Source organism: Emys orbicularis, chromosome 6 (genome assembly GCF_028017835.1).
Source record: "Emys orbicularis isolate rEmyOrb1 chromosome 6, rEmyOrb1.hap1, whole genome shotgun sequence".
Taxonomy (NCBI): domain Eukaryota; kingdom Metazoa; phylum Chordata; order Testudines; family Emydidae; genus Emys; species Emys orbicularis.
Window position 1 is genome coordinate 14173329 of NC_088688.1, and position 21222 is coordinate 14194550.

The following is a 21222-nucleotide window of genomic DNA, read 5'->3' on the forward strand; positions in this document are numbered from 1 at the left end:
CAGAAGCTGGGAATGAGCGACAGAAAATGGATCACTTGGTGATTACCTGTTCTGTTCATTCCCTCTGGGGCACCTGGAATTAGCCATTGTCGGAAGACAGGATACTGGTCTGACCCAGGCCGTTATGTTCTTAGGTAAGAGGGCAGCATTATCTTTTGTAAATGTAAACAAACGTATTTATCGATTGACTGAACAAGGAGGAGGACTGAGTAGACATGTATGCTCTGAAGTTTTACATTGTTTTTGAGAGCAGTTATGTAACAAAAAAATATACATTTGTAAGTTGCACTTTCATGATAAAGAGATTGCACTACAGTACTTGTATGAGGTGAATTGAAAAATATTTCTTTTGTTTATAAATATTTGCATTGTAAAAATGATAATCAAAAATATGCATTTTGATTTCAATTGCAACAAAGAATACAATCTATATGAAAACGTAGAAAAAGATCCAAAATATTTAATAAATTTCAATTGGTATTGCATTGTTTAACAGTGCAATTAAAACAGATTAATCGCGATTAAAAATTAATTGATTAATTTGAGTTAATCGTGTGAGTTAACCGCAATTAAACAGCCCTAAAATGTATTAAAATGATTTTTGATGTTTTTCTACATTTTCAAATATATTGATTTCGGTTACCCAATATACAAAGTAGACAGTGCTCACTTTATATTATTTTTTATTACACTTTTAAAAATGGCGAACAAAAGAAATAGTATTTTTCAATTCACCTCATACAATTACTGCAATCTTTGTTGTGAAAGTGCAACTTACCAATGTAGATTTTTTGTTACATAACTGCACTCAAAAACAAAACAATGGAAAACTTCAGAGCATACATGTCCAGTCAGTCCTACTTATTCAGCCAATCACTAAGACAAACAAGTTTGTTTACATTTATAGGAGATAATGCTGCCCGCTTGTTATTTACAAATGTCTCCTGAAAGTGAGAATAGGCGTTCGCATAGCACTTTTGTAGCCGGCATCGCAAGGTATTTAAAATGCCAGATATGCTGAACATTTGTATGCCCCTTCATGCTTCGGCCACCATTCCAGAGGACATGTTTCCATGCGGATGACGCTTGTTTAAAAAAAAAAAAAAAAAATGCATTTATTAAATTTATGGCTGAACTCTTTGGGGGAGAATTGTATGTCCCCTACTGTTTTACCCACATTCTGCCATATATTTCATGTTCTAGCAGTCTCGGAACAACCCAGCACGTTATTCTTAAGAATACTTTCACTGCAGATTTTACCAATGTGAGATTTCTGAAGATAGCTACATCACTCGACCGAACGTTTAAGAATCTGAAGTGCCTTCCAAAAATCAGAGGGACGAGGTGTAGAGAATGCTTTTAGAAGTCTTAAAAGAGCAACAGTCCGATGTGGAAACAGAAACCAAACCATCAAAAAAGAAAAATCAACCTTCTGCTGGTGGCATCTGACTCAGATGATGAAAATGAACATGCATCGGTCGGCACTGCTTTGGATGGTTATTGAGCAGAACCCATTATCAGCATGGACACATCCTTTGGAATGGTGGTTTAAGCATGAAGGGACATATGAATCTTTAGTGCATCTGGCACATAAATATCTTGCAATGTCGGCTACAACAGTGCCATGTGAACGCCTGTTCTCACTTTCAGGTGACATTGTAAACAAAAAGCGGGCAGCATGATCTCCTGCAAACTTGTAATGCTTGTTTGGCTGAGCAATTGGCTGAACAAGAAGTAGGACTGAGTGGACTTGTAGGCTCTAAAGTTTTACATTGTTTTATTTTTGAATGCAGTTACAAATACAGAATTATATACAAAAAGTAAGTTCAACTTTCATAATAAAGAGATTGCACTACAGTACTTGTATTAGGTGAACTGAAAGATACTACTATATTTTTATTACAAATGTCTGCACTTGTAATCAAAAATATAAAGTGAGCACCACACTTCGCATTCTGTGTTGTAATTTAAGTCAATATATTTGAAAATGTAGAAAATATCCAAAACTATTTTAATAAATGGTATTCGATTAACTGCGATTAATCGTGCGATTAAGAGACATTTATTTTAATAGTTTGACAGCCCTAAAAATACCAGTGCCTTGTTTACACTAGAGCTCTTTTTTGACCTGAGGCCAGGTCTACACTACCACTTACTTCAGTATAACTTACATTGCTCAGAGGTGTGAATAAGCCACCCCCCTCAGCAACACAAGTTACACCGACCTAAGCGCCAGTGTGGACAGGGCTACAGTGGCAGGAGAGCTTCTCCTGCTGACACAGAGGTGGATTTATTATGCCAACGGGAGAGCTCTCTCCCACCAGCAGAGAGTCTATCAGATGCACTACAGTAGCGTAGCTGCATCAGTGCAGCTACGCCGAGGTAGCACTTCTAGTGTAGACTAGCCCTAACGTGCATGTACAGAGTTGATGACACACACTAACATTTTTCAATGCATCCATACAAGTGAAAGCAAACACATTATCGTAGATGGTGCTCAAGAGTTTTTGCCATGGTATCGTGATAATCTGATGATCTGGTTTTCATGGCAGAGTAGTAGACAGGATTCTTATGAAGACACTAGTGTAAAAACACATCAGACTAAGTGCATGGTTGAGATATAGATACAGATTCAGTGTAGATGCATATTGGATCCTTATTTTCAATCCCAAATTGCATCAAAATAACCAAGTGTTATTTATGGGGTAATTTGGGGCTCCAGTATGGGCTTTAAAGCACAGTAGACCGCTTCTGAGTGACAAACTGACCTTGTATTAGTCGTAGCTTGAAGCTGCATCTACGCTTCTTCCTGGCTACAGTACAACTCCTTCACTGGCATCTGCTACAGTTCGGAAGACACTTGCCACTAATGGAATCACAAGCAGTTACTGCATCAGAGTGGATCTGTGATGTGTTTTTATACCTAGCCACTTCCAAGCATTTCCTTGTATAGGAAGACACTGGCAATTCCTTTATATTTTCAGTAGGCCATCTTGTTAGCTAAACAGATACCAAATGTAGTTGTGTTTCTCCTATCTCTGAACACCCTCTTTTCTTTCTTACTAATGTAAAATACTGTCGATCCTCTCATCTCCCAGGTGAAGATTACCACCTGTTCTAAGTCTGCGAAAGAGTTTTGGGTTCTTTAAATAGGAGAATCCTCCCTCTACCAGCAACTCCCAGTCATATGAGGCAGAAATAGCAATACTTTAAAGCTTCTTTGTTAAAGAAACAGGAACTGGTACTTCATCTCTGAGGCAGAAAAATGGCCTAATCTTTTACTATGAAATATCAGATCCTTGCTTCCCACGGACTCAAAATACAAGCTTTTTTGTGAATAGTGCAAGGTATGACAGCTAAATACTAGTTCATAGATTTAATATATATTTGCATGCAAGTAAGTTTTAACTGACATGCCAATGCCTTCTTGCTTGCTTAGAGCTTCTCCAAATTGGTGTACTATGTCCTGCATTACACAGGAGGTCAGACTAGACCAGTGGTTCTCAACCAGGGATACATGTACCCTTGGGGGTACATCAACTCAACTAGATATTTGCCTTGTTTTACAACAGGCTACATAAAAAGCACTAGCAGAGTCACTACAAACTAAAATTTCATACAATGAACTTATTTATGCTGGTCTATAGACTATACTCTGAAGTGTTAATATATTTAAATTCAATTTATTTTATAATCATATGGTAAAAATGAAAAGTAAGCAATTTCAGTAATAGTGTGCTGTGACACTTGTCTTTTTATATCTGATTTTGTAAGCAAGGAGTTTTTAAGTGAGGTGAAACTCTGGGGTATGCAAGATAAATCAGACTCCTGAAAGGGGTACAGTCATCTGGAAAGGCTGAGAACCACTGGACTAGAGGACTACACTAGCCCTTCTGGCCTTTGAATCTATGAACACTGTAGCAGATGCTGTGGTTAAATCACATGACTTCCTGAATAGCAGGATCTTAAAATTGGCAGACTTCAGACTTCTGATTTTTTTAACACTAAGATTTCCTTTTTTTGCAGGACTGCCTGAACAGTGATGTTACACGATGCTGTAACCTAAACTGTAATGGTCCCCTAATATAGAGGATTCAACAGTTCCAGCCAACAGACAAGATTAGAACGTTAACTGCAACCATAGCCTTGCACAGAACCAAAAGGAAAGAATACCTCTAAGCAGACAGCATTACTTTATTTCTAACAGCTTTTACAATAAAAATGCTTTTGAGTCTGCCTATAAGAAACTACAACTTTACAACTCACCATCTAAGGATGCATGGTTTGACTACTGCACTGTGAAGTCCAATTCCTCAATCCATATACCCTCTGCTTTGTTTCATCAGGCTGAAAGCCCTATTATAAAGTGGCCCAGACAGGTATTTGGCAAATACATCAAGAGGTGTACAGAAAAATAAGGAAATTAAAATACATATTCAAAAGCTGCAATTACAATAGTGAATGATTGAGGAAGATAAAATGAACATGGCATGAGACACTAATATCCCGCTGCAGGAACACTGTTACACACCTGTGTGTAAGCACTAACATTCCAATGAATCAGGCAAGCATAATGGAGACCAAACACCCAACTTTGGACTACATATAATGTGACTGGTTACCTTGGCAGAGAAGCAGGGCAGAAGATAGGAAACCAAAAGACACAACTGATAGAAAAGATGGCATTCCTTTAATGAAGTTTTTGCCTATCTGGATTAACAAAGTTTAATACTAGGTGTTCCCACTCTCTAAGCTTTGGGCACCAAACACATCCTTGCCCCCTCCTATGTGGCCACTAAGAGTTAAGAAACAAACAAACAAAAAAGTAGCATAAGTGAGGAAGGCAGAGCAGATTGCAGATATTGATGCCAGAGTAAATTACTTCAGGTCAGCACCAAGGATCCCCCCAGATGCAGTTTTGAACTTTAACATTTAGTGGTATCTACTTATGCCTCCTGTTCAATCTATCCCGCCTGCAAGGGAACACCAAGGGCCACGTTTAGCTGTACCATGGGGAAAAAGTGGTTGAATATTAGGAATGACTGCAATAGAGGGATGTGACGACTGGGGAACTATGTACAACTTATGGATTTTGCTTATTAACTATGTACCTGTAGCAGACTACAAACTCCACTTTGATTGTAAGGTGGGTCTGCCTTCTCTGCTGTTTTTTTTTTTTTTTTACTTCCACCTTAGACTGAAATTCCAGCAGGTAGTGACAATAGAGGGTTGTCTATACAAAATGGAAGCAGGGCTAGTCACAAGGTCTAGGCAACTGGAGTGGGGAGGGGCAGGTCTCAGTTCAAAAAGGGGTGTTACAAAAGTGGAATTGCACCCTGAGGGTATGTATACATTGCAATTAGACTCAGCTGGCAAGAACCAGCCAACTCAGGCTTGTGAGACTTGGGCTAAGGGGCTGTTTAAATGCAATGTAGACATTTGAGCTCATGCTGGAGCCCAGGCTCTAGGACTGCCCCCTCCCTGCACTTTGTAGGGTCCTAGAGCCCAAGCTTCAGCCAAAGCCCAAATGTCTACACCACAATTAAACAGCCCTTTAGCCCAAGCCCCATAAGCCTGAGTCACCTGGCACAGGCCAAGCATGAGTGTCTAATTGCAGAGTAGACATACCATGAGCATGCGCCTAAAAGGCAGAGGCAAATGTCTGGATTCTGCTCAGACTCAGGAAGCAGAAAACATATGGATCCAGTGTGTTGGGACCCAAATACAGCACCCTGGTGAGCATCCAGAAGGGAGAGCTCAGCTAGGGCTGTGAAAAAGACCAAAAGGTTGACATATGAAGCTAGCCGTAGCAACATACATATAGAAGTCTATATTGTAGTCCCAATTCCAGATGCTTTTTATCCTCCCAACATGTTTTGACCCATTTGCAATGGCAGCATACCCCAAACATAGTATTTTGTTGAAGGAATGTTGCAACAGTCTCATTTGGCAGCTTTTTTAAAAAGCCAGTTTCCGATGACAAGGGCATTGGGAAACTTAAGGATCCTCATACTTCAGGAAGCCATTGGAAAGTTAGTTTGGGGATTTTAGTGCCAGCTATGCCAATTATTTTCCCCATGTGGTTATTTTCACTTCATTTTAACCTGTTTAAGCTCCTGTTCTCTCAGTAAGTTCCTAACTAGCTTACCAACCCCTTGAGACTCCTCTATACCAAAACTTTTACTGCAGTCTCTTAGTTTAAGAGTCTCGGTTTTGAGATAGAGGAAGTTTCATAAACACAACGAAACTTAAATAGCTTTGACATGCAAGGGTGCATGCAAGTCTCTTTACAGCCTTCCAAAGGAAGAACTGCAACTGCTTAGGCTTCTTTCTAAGCATCTTCTCCTCAACAGATCCATAATGGTCACTTAAGTTCAGAATTTAAGCTTCCCGCAGATTAGAAGGCAAAACCTGATATAGGTAGGAACTCTATGCAGTCTTCAAGTGTCCACTCAGCATTTATAGATATTGTCACATGCTGGGGTACAATCCAGACCAGAGAAGGGTTGTGTCACCATCTGCCCTGCAACATGGGGTGCCTCTCAATGCTTTGCTGCTGTAGCTCTCAACCTGGGCTGCTCAAACCGTCAACGAGCATGCAGTTCACATTCCAAGTGTCTGTGTATAGCTGCAGCCTGCCATCATACTCCAGTGACTCTGGCTTCCACCAGCCTTGGTTGTCACTTGCAGGGTGACCCCACCACACTCCTAGTCCTGAATTTTCCCCCGGCAAAATGTGTTATGCGTTGTCCAGCCCTTTCCTGGACTGTTCAGTTATTTTAAGTCTGTTGCCCCTGTGAAGAGTCAATGTACAACAGTTTGCTACTTTAAATGGAGTTACACACAGTTCAGTTTAAAGACAACACTGGATTAGTTTTGATTCAAGCATAACAAGTTTATTTAACTACAAAGATAGGTTTTAAGTGAGTACACGTATAAGGCTTTAAGCGAGTACAAGGCATTAAAGTCAGAAATGGTTACTAGAGAAATAAAGATAAGACGCCTTCTAACACAAACTAAACTTGGTTCAAAGTAAAATTCTTACTACAGGTTCCCAGCAACTGACCCAATTCTCAATTCAGGATTTGCACCCAAAGTCAAATGGCTCCTTCCTTTGTCTTCTTAGGTGAAAGACTATCTTGCCCTCACTTTATGGTCCAGTCCCCCTTTGAAATGCATTTTCCTGAAGGTTACCCCTAGATAAAGTTAATTCCTGCTGTGAGGTTGGAGTCATGAGTGAAATAGGTTCCATGCTGCTCCCTAAAATGCAGATTGATATGTTACTGCCCCCACCCACCCCTTTGCCACAGTATGGCTGGTGATTGCACACTTGACTGGTGATTGCCTATCGACTTTGATGACACCTGACTAGAGGGCTCAGTTTGTCCTTAGTCTTTAGAGAAACAGGTTTATCCACTCCCCAGACTTGTCTGGTAACCACATATCAGTCATAGTTTCAGCTTATGTTCATAACTTTACACATGGTGAAATGTATGTAGCAACATGATATTATTGACCAGGAAGGTATACATTTTCAAATGATACAGCATAAGGCATATTTTGTACAAATATTACAATAGTGTGTGGGGTGTGAATATAGGGGTGCATTCGGTCACAGATGTCACCCAGCAACATGTAATCTACAGAGCAGTTTGGAGCGTATGTTTTCAATCAGTGTGTAATGATGCCCCCCAGAGGATACTGAAAAGGTTGTTTGTGGGAGAGAGATGTGACCACCCTGCTCCCTTTCTTGTGCTTAAATTTAAAGTGAAAAGATTGTTTGAAATTCTGCTAAAAGTGATCAGACATCAGCTGATCATAAACCAATGCAATGGTGCCTCACCCGAATCCGAAAAAAAGCCAGAAACAACAGATCCAAAAAAGTGCTCTATTCATGTCAATCAAGGCCCTGTGGATTATGCAATACTGCAGCCATGGAAAATGGCATATCTCACACAAATACCATATAATTCAATATTTTTGCCATGGAACTGGCCATTTTGCTGCAATTGGGTACCCAATGTTTTCTGTGTCCACTTTATGTTAAAGTTCTCCAAACACCACTGCTGGCATCACTGATATGCCTGTCTAGTCTAGCTGCAAGAACAGATTGTTGGAAGGCTCCAAAGATTTCTTCCCAAAATGCATCCTATCAGTGGACAACAATACATAAAGTCCTCATATGTCAAATTTTCCTTCTCAACAAATCTTAAATTGGGCAGAAGGTGTGTGTTAGTAGCTTCATCTAGTTGTAATGAGAGCCACTGGCTCTCCTGAATTCTTCTAAATTACTGTCTTCAGACATTTACATCATGTCATGAATTTGTCAGGTGACGAAGTGGGTGGGGACAGAACGGATGACTGTTTTGACTTTGTTGGTCACATTAGATTTTGAAATAACATTAACACTATCAAGATACAGGGGGTAAACTATTACCCCAGTTACAAGCCTTGGTACTTTCTGTAGACTCATTTGCACTCATGGTACCTAAACTGACATGACAATACCACCCCTGTGACTAGAATCCAGCCTATGGGATCCTATGCCATCTGACCACTTGGCTGACGAAGCTTCCTAGTGAACTGAACACGAGAGTGCTAGAAGATGTAAAAAGAGGCACTTTAAGGCTGTAAAAGTTGTGAAGTCACTAAAACTAAGCCTGTTATAAGCATGCTTCACCATAATGTGAACAAGTTGGTACTCAGAACCAGAAGTTCCTCTTCCACAAAGTTTGTCGGCTCTAACATGGCAGTCCTGAAATCACTTGTTTAATTGTAAAGACTATTCTTCCTTGCCAAATCCGACTCTGCCCTTGCTCATATATGAATGTTTCACTAATCAGTAAGGCTGCAATTTTGGCATGTTCATAGTAATCGTTAATTTTTAAAAAGTCTATGACCCCTGCAGCATCAGCTCCTGTGGTCCCAGCTCTGGGCATTGCGACATGGCCCACATTGTTGCAGCGGCCCTCTATTTTGGCACTTCTGCCCCTCTGTAGATGGGAGATTAGGATGGGGGACAAAAAATGTGCTAAACCTGAGTAAAGCTGCAATCTAGCGCATAATGCTTTATCAGCGCATGTTCCGTACCAACTCCCTCCCCAGAGCCAAGGTGGGCTCATTCACCAGCCGCACTTGTTCTGCGCTAGCCTCTTCTCCCCAGCCAGGATTGTCTTCTCTCCGACTGCAATGGGCCAGGGTGGGCTTGCTTGCCAGCTGTGTGTCTCTCCACTCCCTCTCCCCCCCCCCCCAGTGCAAGGGGGCTCACTCACCAGCTGCATGTATATTCCTCCCCCAGGCCAAGAGGGGCTCGTTTGCTAGCCATGCATCTCTCCACCCACCCCTAGAGGCCAGGAGGGGCTTGTTCATCAGCTGCGTGTATTCTTCCATGCCCCTCTGGTCTCACTCTCCAGCCACCCCCATCCAGAGACATGATCTTTCCCTGACTAGGGCTTCCCCCGCACCTGCATTGAAATGGACTAAAGTAGTAAGGCTATGATTTTATCACACACCATCACTGTTTGCTCCAGACACTTTTCCACATGAATAGACTACGACATAGGCTCTCACTCTGGGAGTCAGCTATTAGCCAAGATGAGCAGAAATGGTGTCCCTAGCCTCTGTTTGCCAGAAGCTGGGAACGAGCGACAGGGGATGGATCACTTGATGATTACCTGTTCTGTTCATTCTCTCTGGGGCACCTGGCACTGGCCACTGTCCGAAGACAAGATACTGGGCTAGATGGACCTTTGGTCTGACCCAGTAGGGCCATTCTTATGACACTGGTTTCAAAATTACCCGTGTCACTTAAAAAGCCTTTCTGAATACCAGGAAGAAACTGCTTCTTCATAAGAATTCCATATAAAATTCATCCTCTTGCACTACACATTTGTACAGTTACTACTGTTGATACTACATTGTGCTGTTCATTACTTTAAAACTGCCAAGCCCAGGCATATTTGTAAACCGAATTCTTGAAAGCAGAACATGCTTATGGATTTTAGAAAACAAAGATCACAGGTGGCAACATTTAATACCTACTGTTTCCTAAAGCTTAAAATCCCACTGATTTGTTTGGAGTATTCAGCCAGCTAACCACAAATTACTAGCTGGCTAGCATCACAAGGAACTCTGCACTTATTTAGCCTCTGCTCTAGATTACTGACCCACTTACAAAGGGCTAAGCAGCCCTGCTGTGCAATCCCAACATGCAGTCCATGAGTTGTTCGGAGAAAGCAGAAACTCTTCTTGCGCTGTTTGATAGAACTTATTTTAAATTACATGAGCAGCTTTTCATTCAACACTGTATGTTATAAAACACTCCTATGAAGTTTATTTAGTATACAGCCACCTTGACAGACCAGATGTAAGAATTAAAATTGGTTCCGGGAGCCAGTAAGATTTGAGAAGTGTATACAGTCTTGGGATGCTACTTGACAAAAACACGAGTTATTTAAACTCAGCCAGGTCTACACTACAGAGTTAGGCCGGGGTAAAGCCAATTTGCGTTGACCTAGTTGTGCACGTTTCTATACTTAAATGCGTCTCCCACCGACGTAAACATCCCCATTACACACACAGTAAGACCACCTCCCGAAACAGCATTGAGCCAGGGTTGATGTACTGAGGTCAATGCAGCACTAGAGTACACACTGTGTTACTGATGTCAAATCTAAGAGCCCTCCAGCAGCTGTATCACAATGCCTAACTGAAATGTAAACTCCACTGCCCAGAGGTCCTGGACACCAGAAGTTCCCTCTCCCCTTTAAAGCCCACCACATTTTTGGAACGCCTTTTCCTGATTATCCAGCTTGGCAAGCACAGCTAGCAGCTCTCCGTCGTTGTGAGCAACTGCCCAACTAACCATGCCAACCACATGTGCCAAACCAAAGCGCGTCTGGAGTAGACAGGAGATATGGGATCTCCTCTGCCTATGGGAAGAAGAGGCTGTGCAAGCACTGCAATAGACCAGTGGTCATAGTTTTCTCCTTGTGGCCCTTGGCTTCCCTCAATCTTCATTAATTAATTAAATTCCCAATTTCTGATTTATATTCATTACTTCCCCTTTCTTACATTTCACTCATCCCCCCCCCCCCACCACACACTTCCAAAAGCTGCCTTCACTTCCCCTCTAACTCCGGTCAGTTTTTTAAACAGTATGGCCTCCTTCCTCAACTGTGGTTTTTGGGGCATCGAGGTAGGTGTTGTGTGGTTCCAATTATTCACATTTTTCTGAATAAGTTCTTCCTCTCTGATCTGGCTCAATTGTTTTCAGCTTGGTGTTTTAGCACAGCCAGTTTCACGAAGTACACATGACTTTATTCTACTTGCACATTATACATGTGATCAAGTCCTATTCACTTGTGCTTAAGATACTGTTTTATTAGACCTTGTCTTAGCAGATAAACAGTAACTGATCACAGAGTTAAAAATAAAGAATTCCCCTGTGTTGGCTACAACATGTTTTGCATAAGGAAACTCATCTATAATGTTTAGAAATTCCAAAGATATTTTAGTACTGGCCACATGAGACCTTCAGCACATCACTCAAGCCGACGTCCCCCTCATGATCATGCAGCTTTTTCTCCACAGCTTTTTCTCCAGATCTTCATGCAGCTTTTTCTCCAGATCAGTGTGTAAAGACAGGTTTCAGAGTAGCAGCCGTGTTAGTCTGTATCCGCAAAAATAACAGGAGTACTTGTGGCACCTTAGAGACTAACAAATTTATTAGAGCATAAGCTTTCGTGGGCTACAACCCACTTCTTCGGAGGCAGTCATCCTATTCCCCAATTTAAAGTTGAAGATCCAGATTTCTAACTCAAATTCTGCAGAGGAGGTTGTTACAATGCACTGCATTGTAGAACTGTAACATTGCAGTGGTAGAGATCACAGAAGACAGAACAGCTGAATTCAGAATGTCAACTTTTAAAAAAAGACAGGAATTCTTATTCAGCAGTTTTAGTATAATCTTCTAGGTTTTTTTGATTCAGACATCTAAGCAACTGCAGTGTTCTGGTACTCTTAAGGGCTGGTCTACACTGAGGGGGGAAATCGATCCAAGATACGCAACTTCAGCTACGCGAATAGCGTAGCTGAAGTCGAAGTATCTTGGCTCGAATTACCTGGGGTCCAGACGGCGCGGGATCGATGGCCGCGGCTCCCCTGTCAACTGCGCTACCGCCGCTCGCTCTGGTGGAGTTCCAGAGTCGACGGTGAGCGCGTTCGGGGATCGATATATCGCGTCTTAACGAGACGCGATATATCGATTCCGGATAAATCGATTGCTACCCGCCGATACGGCGGGTAGTGAAGACGTACCCCAAGATGACCACATTTAGTAGGTGGGGGAGACCTGAGGTATTTCCAGTAAGGAATACATTTTCTGGGGAGTGGAGCATCCTCCGTGCCCGTAAGCCTGCAATCTTCTAGCCCCAGAAGTGAAGGGGCCACATGTACTTCACAGAACTAGAGTTTAGGAAACTAAATAGTAATAGAGAAGACTGGAACATCTCTCTGGGTTCCAGATTCTTACTCCTAAGGTAGACAGAAAGGACCAAGCAACTACTCGCATCAGTCTTTTAATTTATTTATTTTTATGTCAGACAAGCAAAGAAGATGCTGAGTGCATGGATACTGCTTCCCAGTGAGTTTTGAGTTGATGTGCTAGGACAACAAGGAGGCACAGAGGCAGAACTCTAAAGAACAGACTTGGAACATTCTGAATATGCCAGGTATCAGCAATACAGAGATTACACTTCAGTTTGATACGACGACTGCTTAAGGAACAAAAGATTTAAGAACACAGGAACACACTGGGTCAGACCAGCGATCCAGCTAGCCCAGTACCCTCTTTTCTGGCACTGGCCAGTGCCAGATGCATCAGAGGGCATGAATAGAAGAGGGCAATTATCAAATGATCCATCCCGTCATCCAGTCCCAGCTTCTTGCAGTCATTTGTCAATCAAGAAATACTTAACTGACAATGGATTTTGGAAAACTCCAAACCACATAAAAAGTCTTCCTGGGAGCATGTGAGCAATGGCTGCTGCCTGTAAAAACTGAGTCATGCATAAACATGTGACTTGCCCATGTGACTCCAAACTCCATTTTTGCTGTAATTTTCCACAGTAAGAACAAAGGTGTTCTTACACCTGGAGGAGACTATAAAAGGCTGATGCCTCATCTCCATCTTGTCTTCAATCCTGCTTCATACCTCTGGAGGGACTTTGCTACAAACTGAAGCTTTGAACAAAGGACTGAATGACCCATCCCAGCTGTGGATGTACTCCAGAGACTTGATTTGAACTTGCAGTTTATTCCAGCACTGCTACAAGCTTGAACCAAGAACTTTGCCATTACTGTATGTAATGGATTTCATTTAACCAATTCTAGCTCTCATCTCTCTTTTTCCTTTTATGAATAAACCTTTAGATTCTAAAGGATTGGCAACAGCATGATTTGAGGGCAAGATCTAATTTGTATATTGACCTGTGTCTGGAGCTTGGTCCTTTGGGATAGGGAGAACCTTTTTCTTTTACTGGGGTATTGGTTTTCACAACCATTCATCCCCATAATGAGTGGCACTGGTGGTGATACTGGGAAACTGGCGCGTCTAAGGGAATTGCTTGTGGTTAGCCAGTGGGGTAAAACGGAAGTCCTCTCTGTCTGGCTGGTTTGGTTTGCCTTAGAGGTGGAAAAACCCCAGTGCTGGGCTGTAACTGCCCTGCTCTAAGCAATTTGTCCTGAATTGGCACTCTCAGTTGGGTCCCACCAGAACCAGCATAGTTACAGTACCCCTCATTATTTTTGTTCCCCTTCTCTGAACCTTTTTTTATTATTAATTATTATAATAAGAGGGGGTAACCACAACTGCATGCAGTATTCAAGATGTGGGCATACTGTAGATTTAGACAGGGACATTATATTTTCTGTCTTATCTATCCCTTTCCTAATGGTTCCTAACATTGTTAGCTTTTTTGACTGATGCAGCACATTGAGCAGATGTTTTCATACAACTATCCACAATGACTCCAGGATCTCTTCTTGAGTGCCAACAGCTAATTTAGAGCATCATTTTGTACATATAGCTGGGATTATATTTTCCAAAGAGCATTACTTTGCATTTATCAACTCTGAATTTCATCCACTATTTTCTCACCCAGTTTTGGGAGATCCCTTTAACTCTTGGCAGTTTGCTTTGGACTTAACTATTTTGAGTAACTTTGTATCATCTGCAAACTTTCTCACCTCAACCTTCACCCTCTTTTCCAGATCATTTATCGTTTTACTGAAGGGCACTGGCCCAAGTACAGATCCTCAGGGGACCTTGCTATTTACCTCTCTCCATTCTGAGAAAGGAAACAGAGTAGGAATAAATGGTCCAATCTTTTAACCAGTTACAGATCCATGATAGGTCCTTCCCTCTTACTTTGCTTAAGAGCCTTTGGTGAAAGACCTTGTCAAAGGCTTTCTGAAAGTCCAAATACACTATACCAACTGGATCACCCTTGTTCATGTGTGTTGACACCCTCAAAAATTCTAAGATTGGTGAGGCATGATTTCCCTGTACAATAGCAGCACTGACTCTTCAACATATTGTGGTCATCTACATGTCTGACCATTCTGTTCTTTACTATAGTTTCCACCAATTTTCCTGATACTGAAGTTACGCTTACTGGCCTGCAATTGCCAAGATTGCCTCTGGAACTGGCTTTTTTTTTTTTTTTTTTTTTTTTAAATTGGAGTCAGATTAGTTATCCTAAAATCATCTGGTATAGAAGCGGATTTAAGTGATAACTGTGATATGTAATGTGTTAGTTCTGCAATTTCTTATTTGAGTTCCTTCAGAACTCTTGGATGAACACCATCTGGTCCTAGTGGCTTATTACTGTTTAATTTGTTCTAAAATCTCATCTAGCGACACCTCAGTCTGGGACCGCTCCTCAGATTTGTCACATAAAAAGATGGCTCGGGGGCAGAGGGGGAGGGATCTCTCCTATGTACTCTGCGGTGAAAATTGATGCAAAGAATTCATTTTGCTTCTTCACAAAGGCCTTCTCTTCCTTGAGTGCTTCTTTAGCACCTCAGTTATCTGGTGGCCCCACTGACTGTTTAGCAGTCTTCCTGCTTCTGATGTACTGTACTTAAAAAAATTGCTGTTTGATTGTGTCTTTTGCTAGTTGCTCTTCAAAAAAAAAAATTTTTTTTTTTCCTGCCTAATTATACCTTCAGACTTCAAGAGCCAAAGTTTGTGCTCCTTTCCGTTTTCCTCATTAGGATCTGACTTCCAATTTTTAAAGGAAATCTTTTGGTCTCAGACAACCTCTTTTTAGCCGTAGTGGTATTTTTAGTCCTCTTGTGCTTTTAAAAAAAAAAAAAAGTGTATATATGTAGTTTGAACCTCTATTACAGTATTCTTAAGACATTTCCATGCAGTTTGCAGACATTTCACTTGACAATTTCTATTTAACTGAAATCCTCATTTTTGGTCGTTCCCCTTTTTGAAGCTAAATGATTCTGTGGTGAGTTTCTTTGGTATCGTCCCCTCCAAGGATGTTAAATTTAATTACAATATGGTTGCTATTACTGAATGGTTCAGCTATCTCCACCTCTTGTGCCAGACCCCATGCTCCACTTAGGACTAACTCAAAATATTGCCTCTCCCTTTGGGTTCCAGAACTATGTGTGCCAAGAAGCAGTCAGTCATGAATGGTGTCTAGAATCGTTCCCTGCATCCTGTCCTGAGGTGATATTTACCCAGTCAATATGGGGATAGTAGAAATCCCACAGTATTGGGTGTTCTCCTGGAGCATTTCACAATCACCATCACCATCCTGGTCAGGTGGTCACTAGCATATTCCTACTGTTATACTCATTTACGCATATTATTTCTAGCTAGAGAGATTCTATGGCACCGTTTGATTAATTTAAGATAATCTAAAAGAAAGCAGAGTCAAATATAGCATAGTGCCACTGCCCCACCAGCACAACCTACTTTGCCATTCCTATATATTTTGTACCCAGTGTTACCATGGTATTTCATTAAGCACTGACTAATTTCAGTTACTACTCTGCCACAAAGAGGGTGCACAAACACAAGAAGTTATCTGAATGGGGGTGCAAGCAGAGCCTAAGGAATGCAGTGATAAACTGACATGCTACTTAAAATACTCATCTTACATGAAAGTACATAAACCCAAAGCTAGAAAATGCAAGCTAGTTCAAGAGATTTGGACAACTCAGTTTATGTTTTAAGTGTTAGGCCTTCTAGAAATCTACCAGAGGTGTCTCAAAGATTAACAGTTTGGCCAAACGTTGAATCCAATCTTTTATCAATGTAAACCCATATGGCATAATCAGATTTTGAAGAATCAAAGCTTTCATTTAAAAAAAAATTCTAGGCCTTGTGTTAGCAGTTAACTTTCCAAAAGTTAACTGATTGCCAATTTGCAAACAGATTTTTTAAAAAAAAAAAAAAAAAAGGATAAACACACCTTAATTGCTCCAAAGGGTGTGAATTCTACCCGAGCCTACTAAAGCCAAGCAAGAACACATGTCTACAATATATATTTCATTAGACTAGATTGCATGAGGAAGGGGATGGGAATGAAGTCCACAGAAAGTGAGTTGCTGCAGGGAAGAAAAAAGAATGGGGATAAAAATAGTAGTAGGCCTAAAACGTGAGCAAAAGGCTATGCCATACGCAACAAGGGCTGTAAAAGCTATTACGACATAATGGCTATAATCTGCCCTTGAGGTGTGATAGCCATCCATTAACAGTCAAAGTTCTACTGTGCATTAAGGTCTGCATGCAGTTTTAAGTTTATATCCCAGCCCATGTGTCCTACACAAACAGAATTCAACCTCTCAAAAACAGGAGCAACACTCTTGCTTAAGCAGCTCCTTAGTCTTAATATAGGTCCTATGTGCCTAGAGAATTCCCATTTCATAAGATCCTGTAGTAAGTTTTTCAGAGCAAGAAAAACAAGGCACCCGTGAAGTGCTCCCATATTGACTTTCCAAAAAGAGTTTAATGAAAATAATGCACATGCCTCAGTGGTATTATGCATAATATGGATCTACAGTAGGCCAGACTAATATCCACAATAAAGTATGATCCTTTCACACAGGAGCTGCTATGAATAAAGTTGAGAAAGTCAAAAAGGAAAAAATGCAAGTAATTCACCTATATATCAATATAAAGCACAAGAGATGTACTCCAAGTTAATAGGAATTGCTTTCATTAACTGGTAACAAAGAATAAGTACACAGTAAGTTTTCTCACAGCAAAATGCCTCAGGGCATCTGAGATTTCCCATCCAAGAGGGGGTGGGGGTGCTGCAGATTGTACAACTGACATGAGTTTACCATACACCTAAAGATGACCTTTACATACAATTAGCTGACTGAAGTGTTGACCAAGGAAAAACAGTCAATTTTACACTGGAAGTGCAGGTTCTGTAGGCCCTTCCAGGGCTGTTAACTGAAAGAATCAAAGAAAATGCTACAAAGTAACAGCTCCCAGAACCATTCTGCATAAGTGGGGATCAAGATAGTAATTTTAATTGGCATGTCTTAAAAAATTTGTCCTATTGAAGATTTAGAGACTTTATGAAGAACATTGTTCAACTGTAAATATTAAAATAAGCACTGCAAGATCATGTTAAGCTACTAGTTTTCAAAGAAAAAAGTTAAATATTTTGAAGCATGTTACTTACACAGTTAATGTTCTGTAGGGATGATTTAAAATAGGTGTCTAATCAGCCACTCGTTAAATAGTTTGAAATAATTTCAAATCAGACTACACTTACCTTGGTATTGTAACACATTTTGTATTGCAGTTCTGAGTGGTGATTGCTTTCTCAAGCTCATCTAGTTGTCCTGTTTTCTTGAGCTTCTTGACCAAGCTTTTCACTGCCTTCTCACACCATTTTTCCTCCTGACCATTCTGCTCACCACCACCAGCCCCTCCAGAACCACCAGCTGATTTCTTCCACCCCAGCAGTCTCTTCACAACTGGTGGAGTGAATGGCAATATGGATGACATGTTCTCCAAAACAGCACTCTGTGTCCAATAAGTTAGCTGCCCTATCCAATCTAGGGAAAGAAAGAATGACACATTAGCACCTAGTTTTTAGTGGGGCAGATGTCTTGGTAAGACTCTTTACCCCCAGATGCAGCAGAACTTGGGGACATTCTAGAATGCCTAGTCCGACAAATGAAGTGTTTGTTTTTTAACTAGAAGACAGCATTAACTTTCTATGTTAGCTTCACAGACTAGATTCCAGTCAGGTACAAGTTTTCCCTTTTTCCAATATGCAAGCAGTAGCAAACCATCCATCCTCTCCCTCCAAATCCACACCATGTACCTATGGCATTCTCATACTGTATTGTGAAAGTTCTAAAAGTCACAATACACACTACACACCTGTTCTCGGCTGTTTAAATGAAGGCAAGGGATTTAAACAGAAAAATGTCTTGTTCTATAACTTGCCTGTGACTAGTGCAGAAATCAGTTTGTTTTTGCATCAGATCGATAGTTTTCCCGCTTGTGATACCACTTGTTGATAAGTTATTAAAAAAATTTAATCCACTCATTTTACAGGTAGCAGTTCAATAAATACAATGGAGTTTTAAAAGAGTGACTCATCTAGATGCTACTAAGAGGACATAGTACAGGATAATCCTCCAAACTGAGCAGATTATACAAACCCAATTCATTTGTTCACTTTAAAATTTTGATAAATTTGCAGTAAGATATATATACCAAGGTACACATTTTGTCCAGCTTGGAGTAAGATGTCACTTACTTAATTCATGACTTGGACATGTCACTATCATTGTTGCATAGAAGTCTTCTGCCAACTTTTTAGCTAGCCATTTGCTGCCATACCAGAATATTTAAATGGCTACCAAATTTTATTTGCACAAGGGATGCAATCAATTTGAAGTCATTTTTTTTTTTTAAACTGACTTCTAAGGGGTGGTATACTATTGGTTTTCTGCAAGCTATTTGAAGTGTGTAAACATTGGCAATGAAGTCTTCCAAAATTCAGTAAGAATACCAAGAACTTCATTTGTATTTAATCCAAGCTTTTGTCCACTGGTGCTTGCAACAGAAGTAGTTAGATCTATCTTTGCATCATACGGTCTTTCATCTGATATCCACTATCAGTTCAAAAAGAAGTCAACAGGATGTCTGTGGGTTTATATAGCTGCAAGCCTGGAAAGGACACTGAAATGCATGCCTTACTTAGAAGTCACCCTGCCTGATGCTGTTTGACTATTCTGTATCTGATTTAACTATTGTAAAGAATTCTTAATTTCTATTAATGTTTAGTAATTTGGGATAATCCATATAAATTCAGAACCAACTACACAGTTTGGGGGGGGAAGACAGACAAGTGTTGTGACTTTCCTAAGGACAGCAGTCTTGTGAATAAATCTTGGGACTGGAAAGTCAGAAACTATAGGCTCTAATTGTATCTACAGCAGGGACTTGCTGTTTGAATTTCAGCAAACCACTTAACTGCCAAGCCTCAGTTCCCTCACCTGTAATGTTTCCTTACTTCACAGAGAGCTGTGGGACTTCAGCATTTTCTCCTGGCTCCCAAACCTAAAATCAGTCCACTAAATCAGAGTTTTTAAGATAATCTACATCCCCAACCAGTGCCTCCATGCACACCCCACTCCCCTTATATTAAAGGAAAACTGATTTTACTTAAACCGAGATTTCTCCCATGTGAGCTAACAACCATATTAGTTTGATTTCATATGCTTCAATATGAAAGCTTCACATCTAAAATTTTGGGGAAAAAATGTGAGTTTACAGGGATACAGAGAACTGTTGCTTTCACTGAACATGCTTTTTTTTTTATTAAGTTATAATTTTTGAACACTGTTATACTTGGTGAATATTCACCAAGATCAATTTCCCAACACTTAAATTATAAATTACAATCTTAGTTACACAGGTATCATTGACTAGCTCCACTGACTTCACTGGAGGAAAACAGATTTATTTGAGAACCCTGTCTTCAAATTTTGGCTTGTACACACTGAGCTCTTATATGAAGATGGAGAACATTTCCTCTGTCCTTCCATTAGTCTACTCTTGACTTGAAATTAATTCATTAATTTTGCAGTGCTATCTTCTCCATGTATTACGATAAAATAAAGCCATTACTGGAGCTAGGTTTCCAGTTGAGAGTCCAGAAGACTGAATTCATCATCTGATATTTAAAACACACACATATAAAATAGGGCACTTAGTTTGGCCTTCTTTATACTTCACATAAGAACAGCTATACTTGATCAGCCCCATGGTCCATCTTGTCCGAGAGTGGCCACAACCAGATGCTTCAGAAAAGGTACAAGAAATCTAAATCAGCAGATGGATAATCTCCTCCCATGACGGTCTCATCCTAATCATTAACAGGGTCAAACTCTGAAGCATGAGGTTTTATCTCCCTTTCAAAACTTTAACTAGCTAGAACGAACATTCAAATAAGGCTCCAATCTCTCCAACTCTTGCCAAGTTCTTGGCCTGGATATTCTGCAGCAGTGCCAGTCAACTTACACATTTTATGAAATTATTTCCTTTGATCATTTTTAAATTTGCCACCTGTCAGCAGCATGAATAAAAGTCTATGGTTATTTGACTGACCTGTTTGTTTGAAACAAAGACAGGCTTATTTTTAAAAATAAACGCATTTAAAATTAAATAGGAAACAGACAACCCATGTTAAGGCCTACATTTACTAGACTCTAATAATTTAAAATAAATAATATTGAGCAATACATGTTTGCTGCTGAAGTTTTAAAGAAAGTCAAACCACAGAATTGCTGGGAGTCATAGGCTAAAAACCAGGAACCAGAGTTTGTGGAAGTACTAAAGCAGCATTTTTGACAGCTATAGATTCTGCTGCAGGTGCCAAGAGAATCTCTTCAGTTCAGTTTATTCAACTAGTTCAGTTCAGTGACTAGTTCATTCAAAGTTAAGAAATTAATAGGGCGCTTAAAAGACAGGAAATCTTGTTTTCCTCTTCCAACATGTGCATAAAAATTAGGTACGAGGATAAGATCTACAAGTTCTAAAATCTTGATGAATATGACCACCAGAAAAAATCTGTTCAATTCATTAACTACTTCCTTTGTTTCATCAGTTAGCTAGCTATGCAAACCATTGTTCTGATAGATAACGTTTATCTGGCACATTTTTAT

At 40.3% G+C, this 21222-nt stretch overlaps 1 protein-coding gene across 4 annotated transcripts in view; it reads right to left on the reverse strand.

The window, feature by feature from the left end:
* SMAD2 (SMAD family member 2) overlaps positions 1-21222 on the reverse strand; it is a 73266-nt gene that overhangs the window by 40811 nt on the left and 11233 nt on the right. For all 4 annotated transcript variants that reach the window (XM_065407080.1, XM_065407079.1, XM_065407078.1 and 1 more), the window contains exon 2: positions 17811-18096. In XM_065407080.1, coding sequence (XP_065263152.1) covers positions 17811-18046 — 236 coding nt within the window. In that variant the 5' untranslated portion in view covers positions 18047-18096. The remainder of the gene's footprint in view (positions 1-17810; positions 18097-21222) is intronic.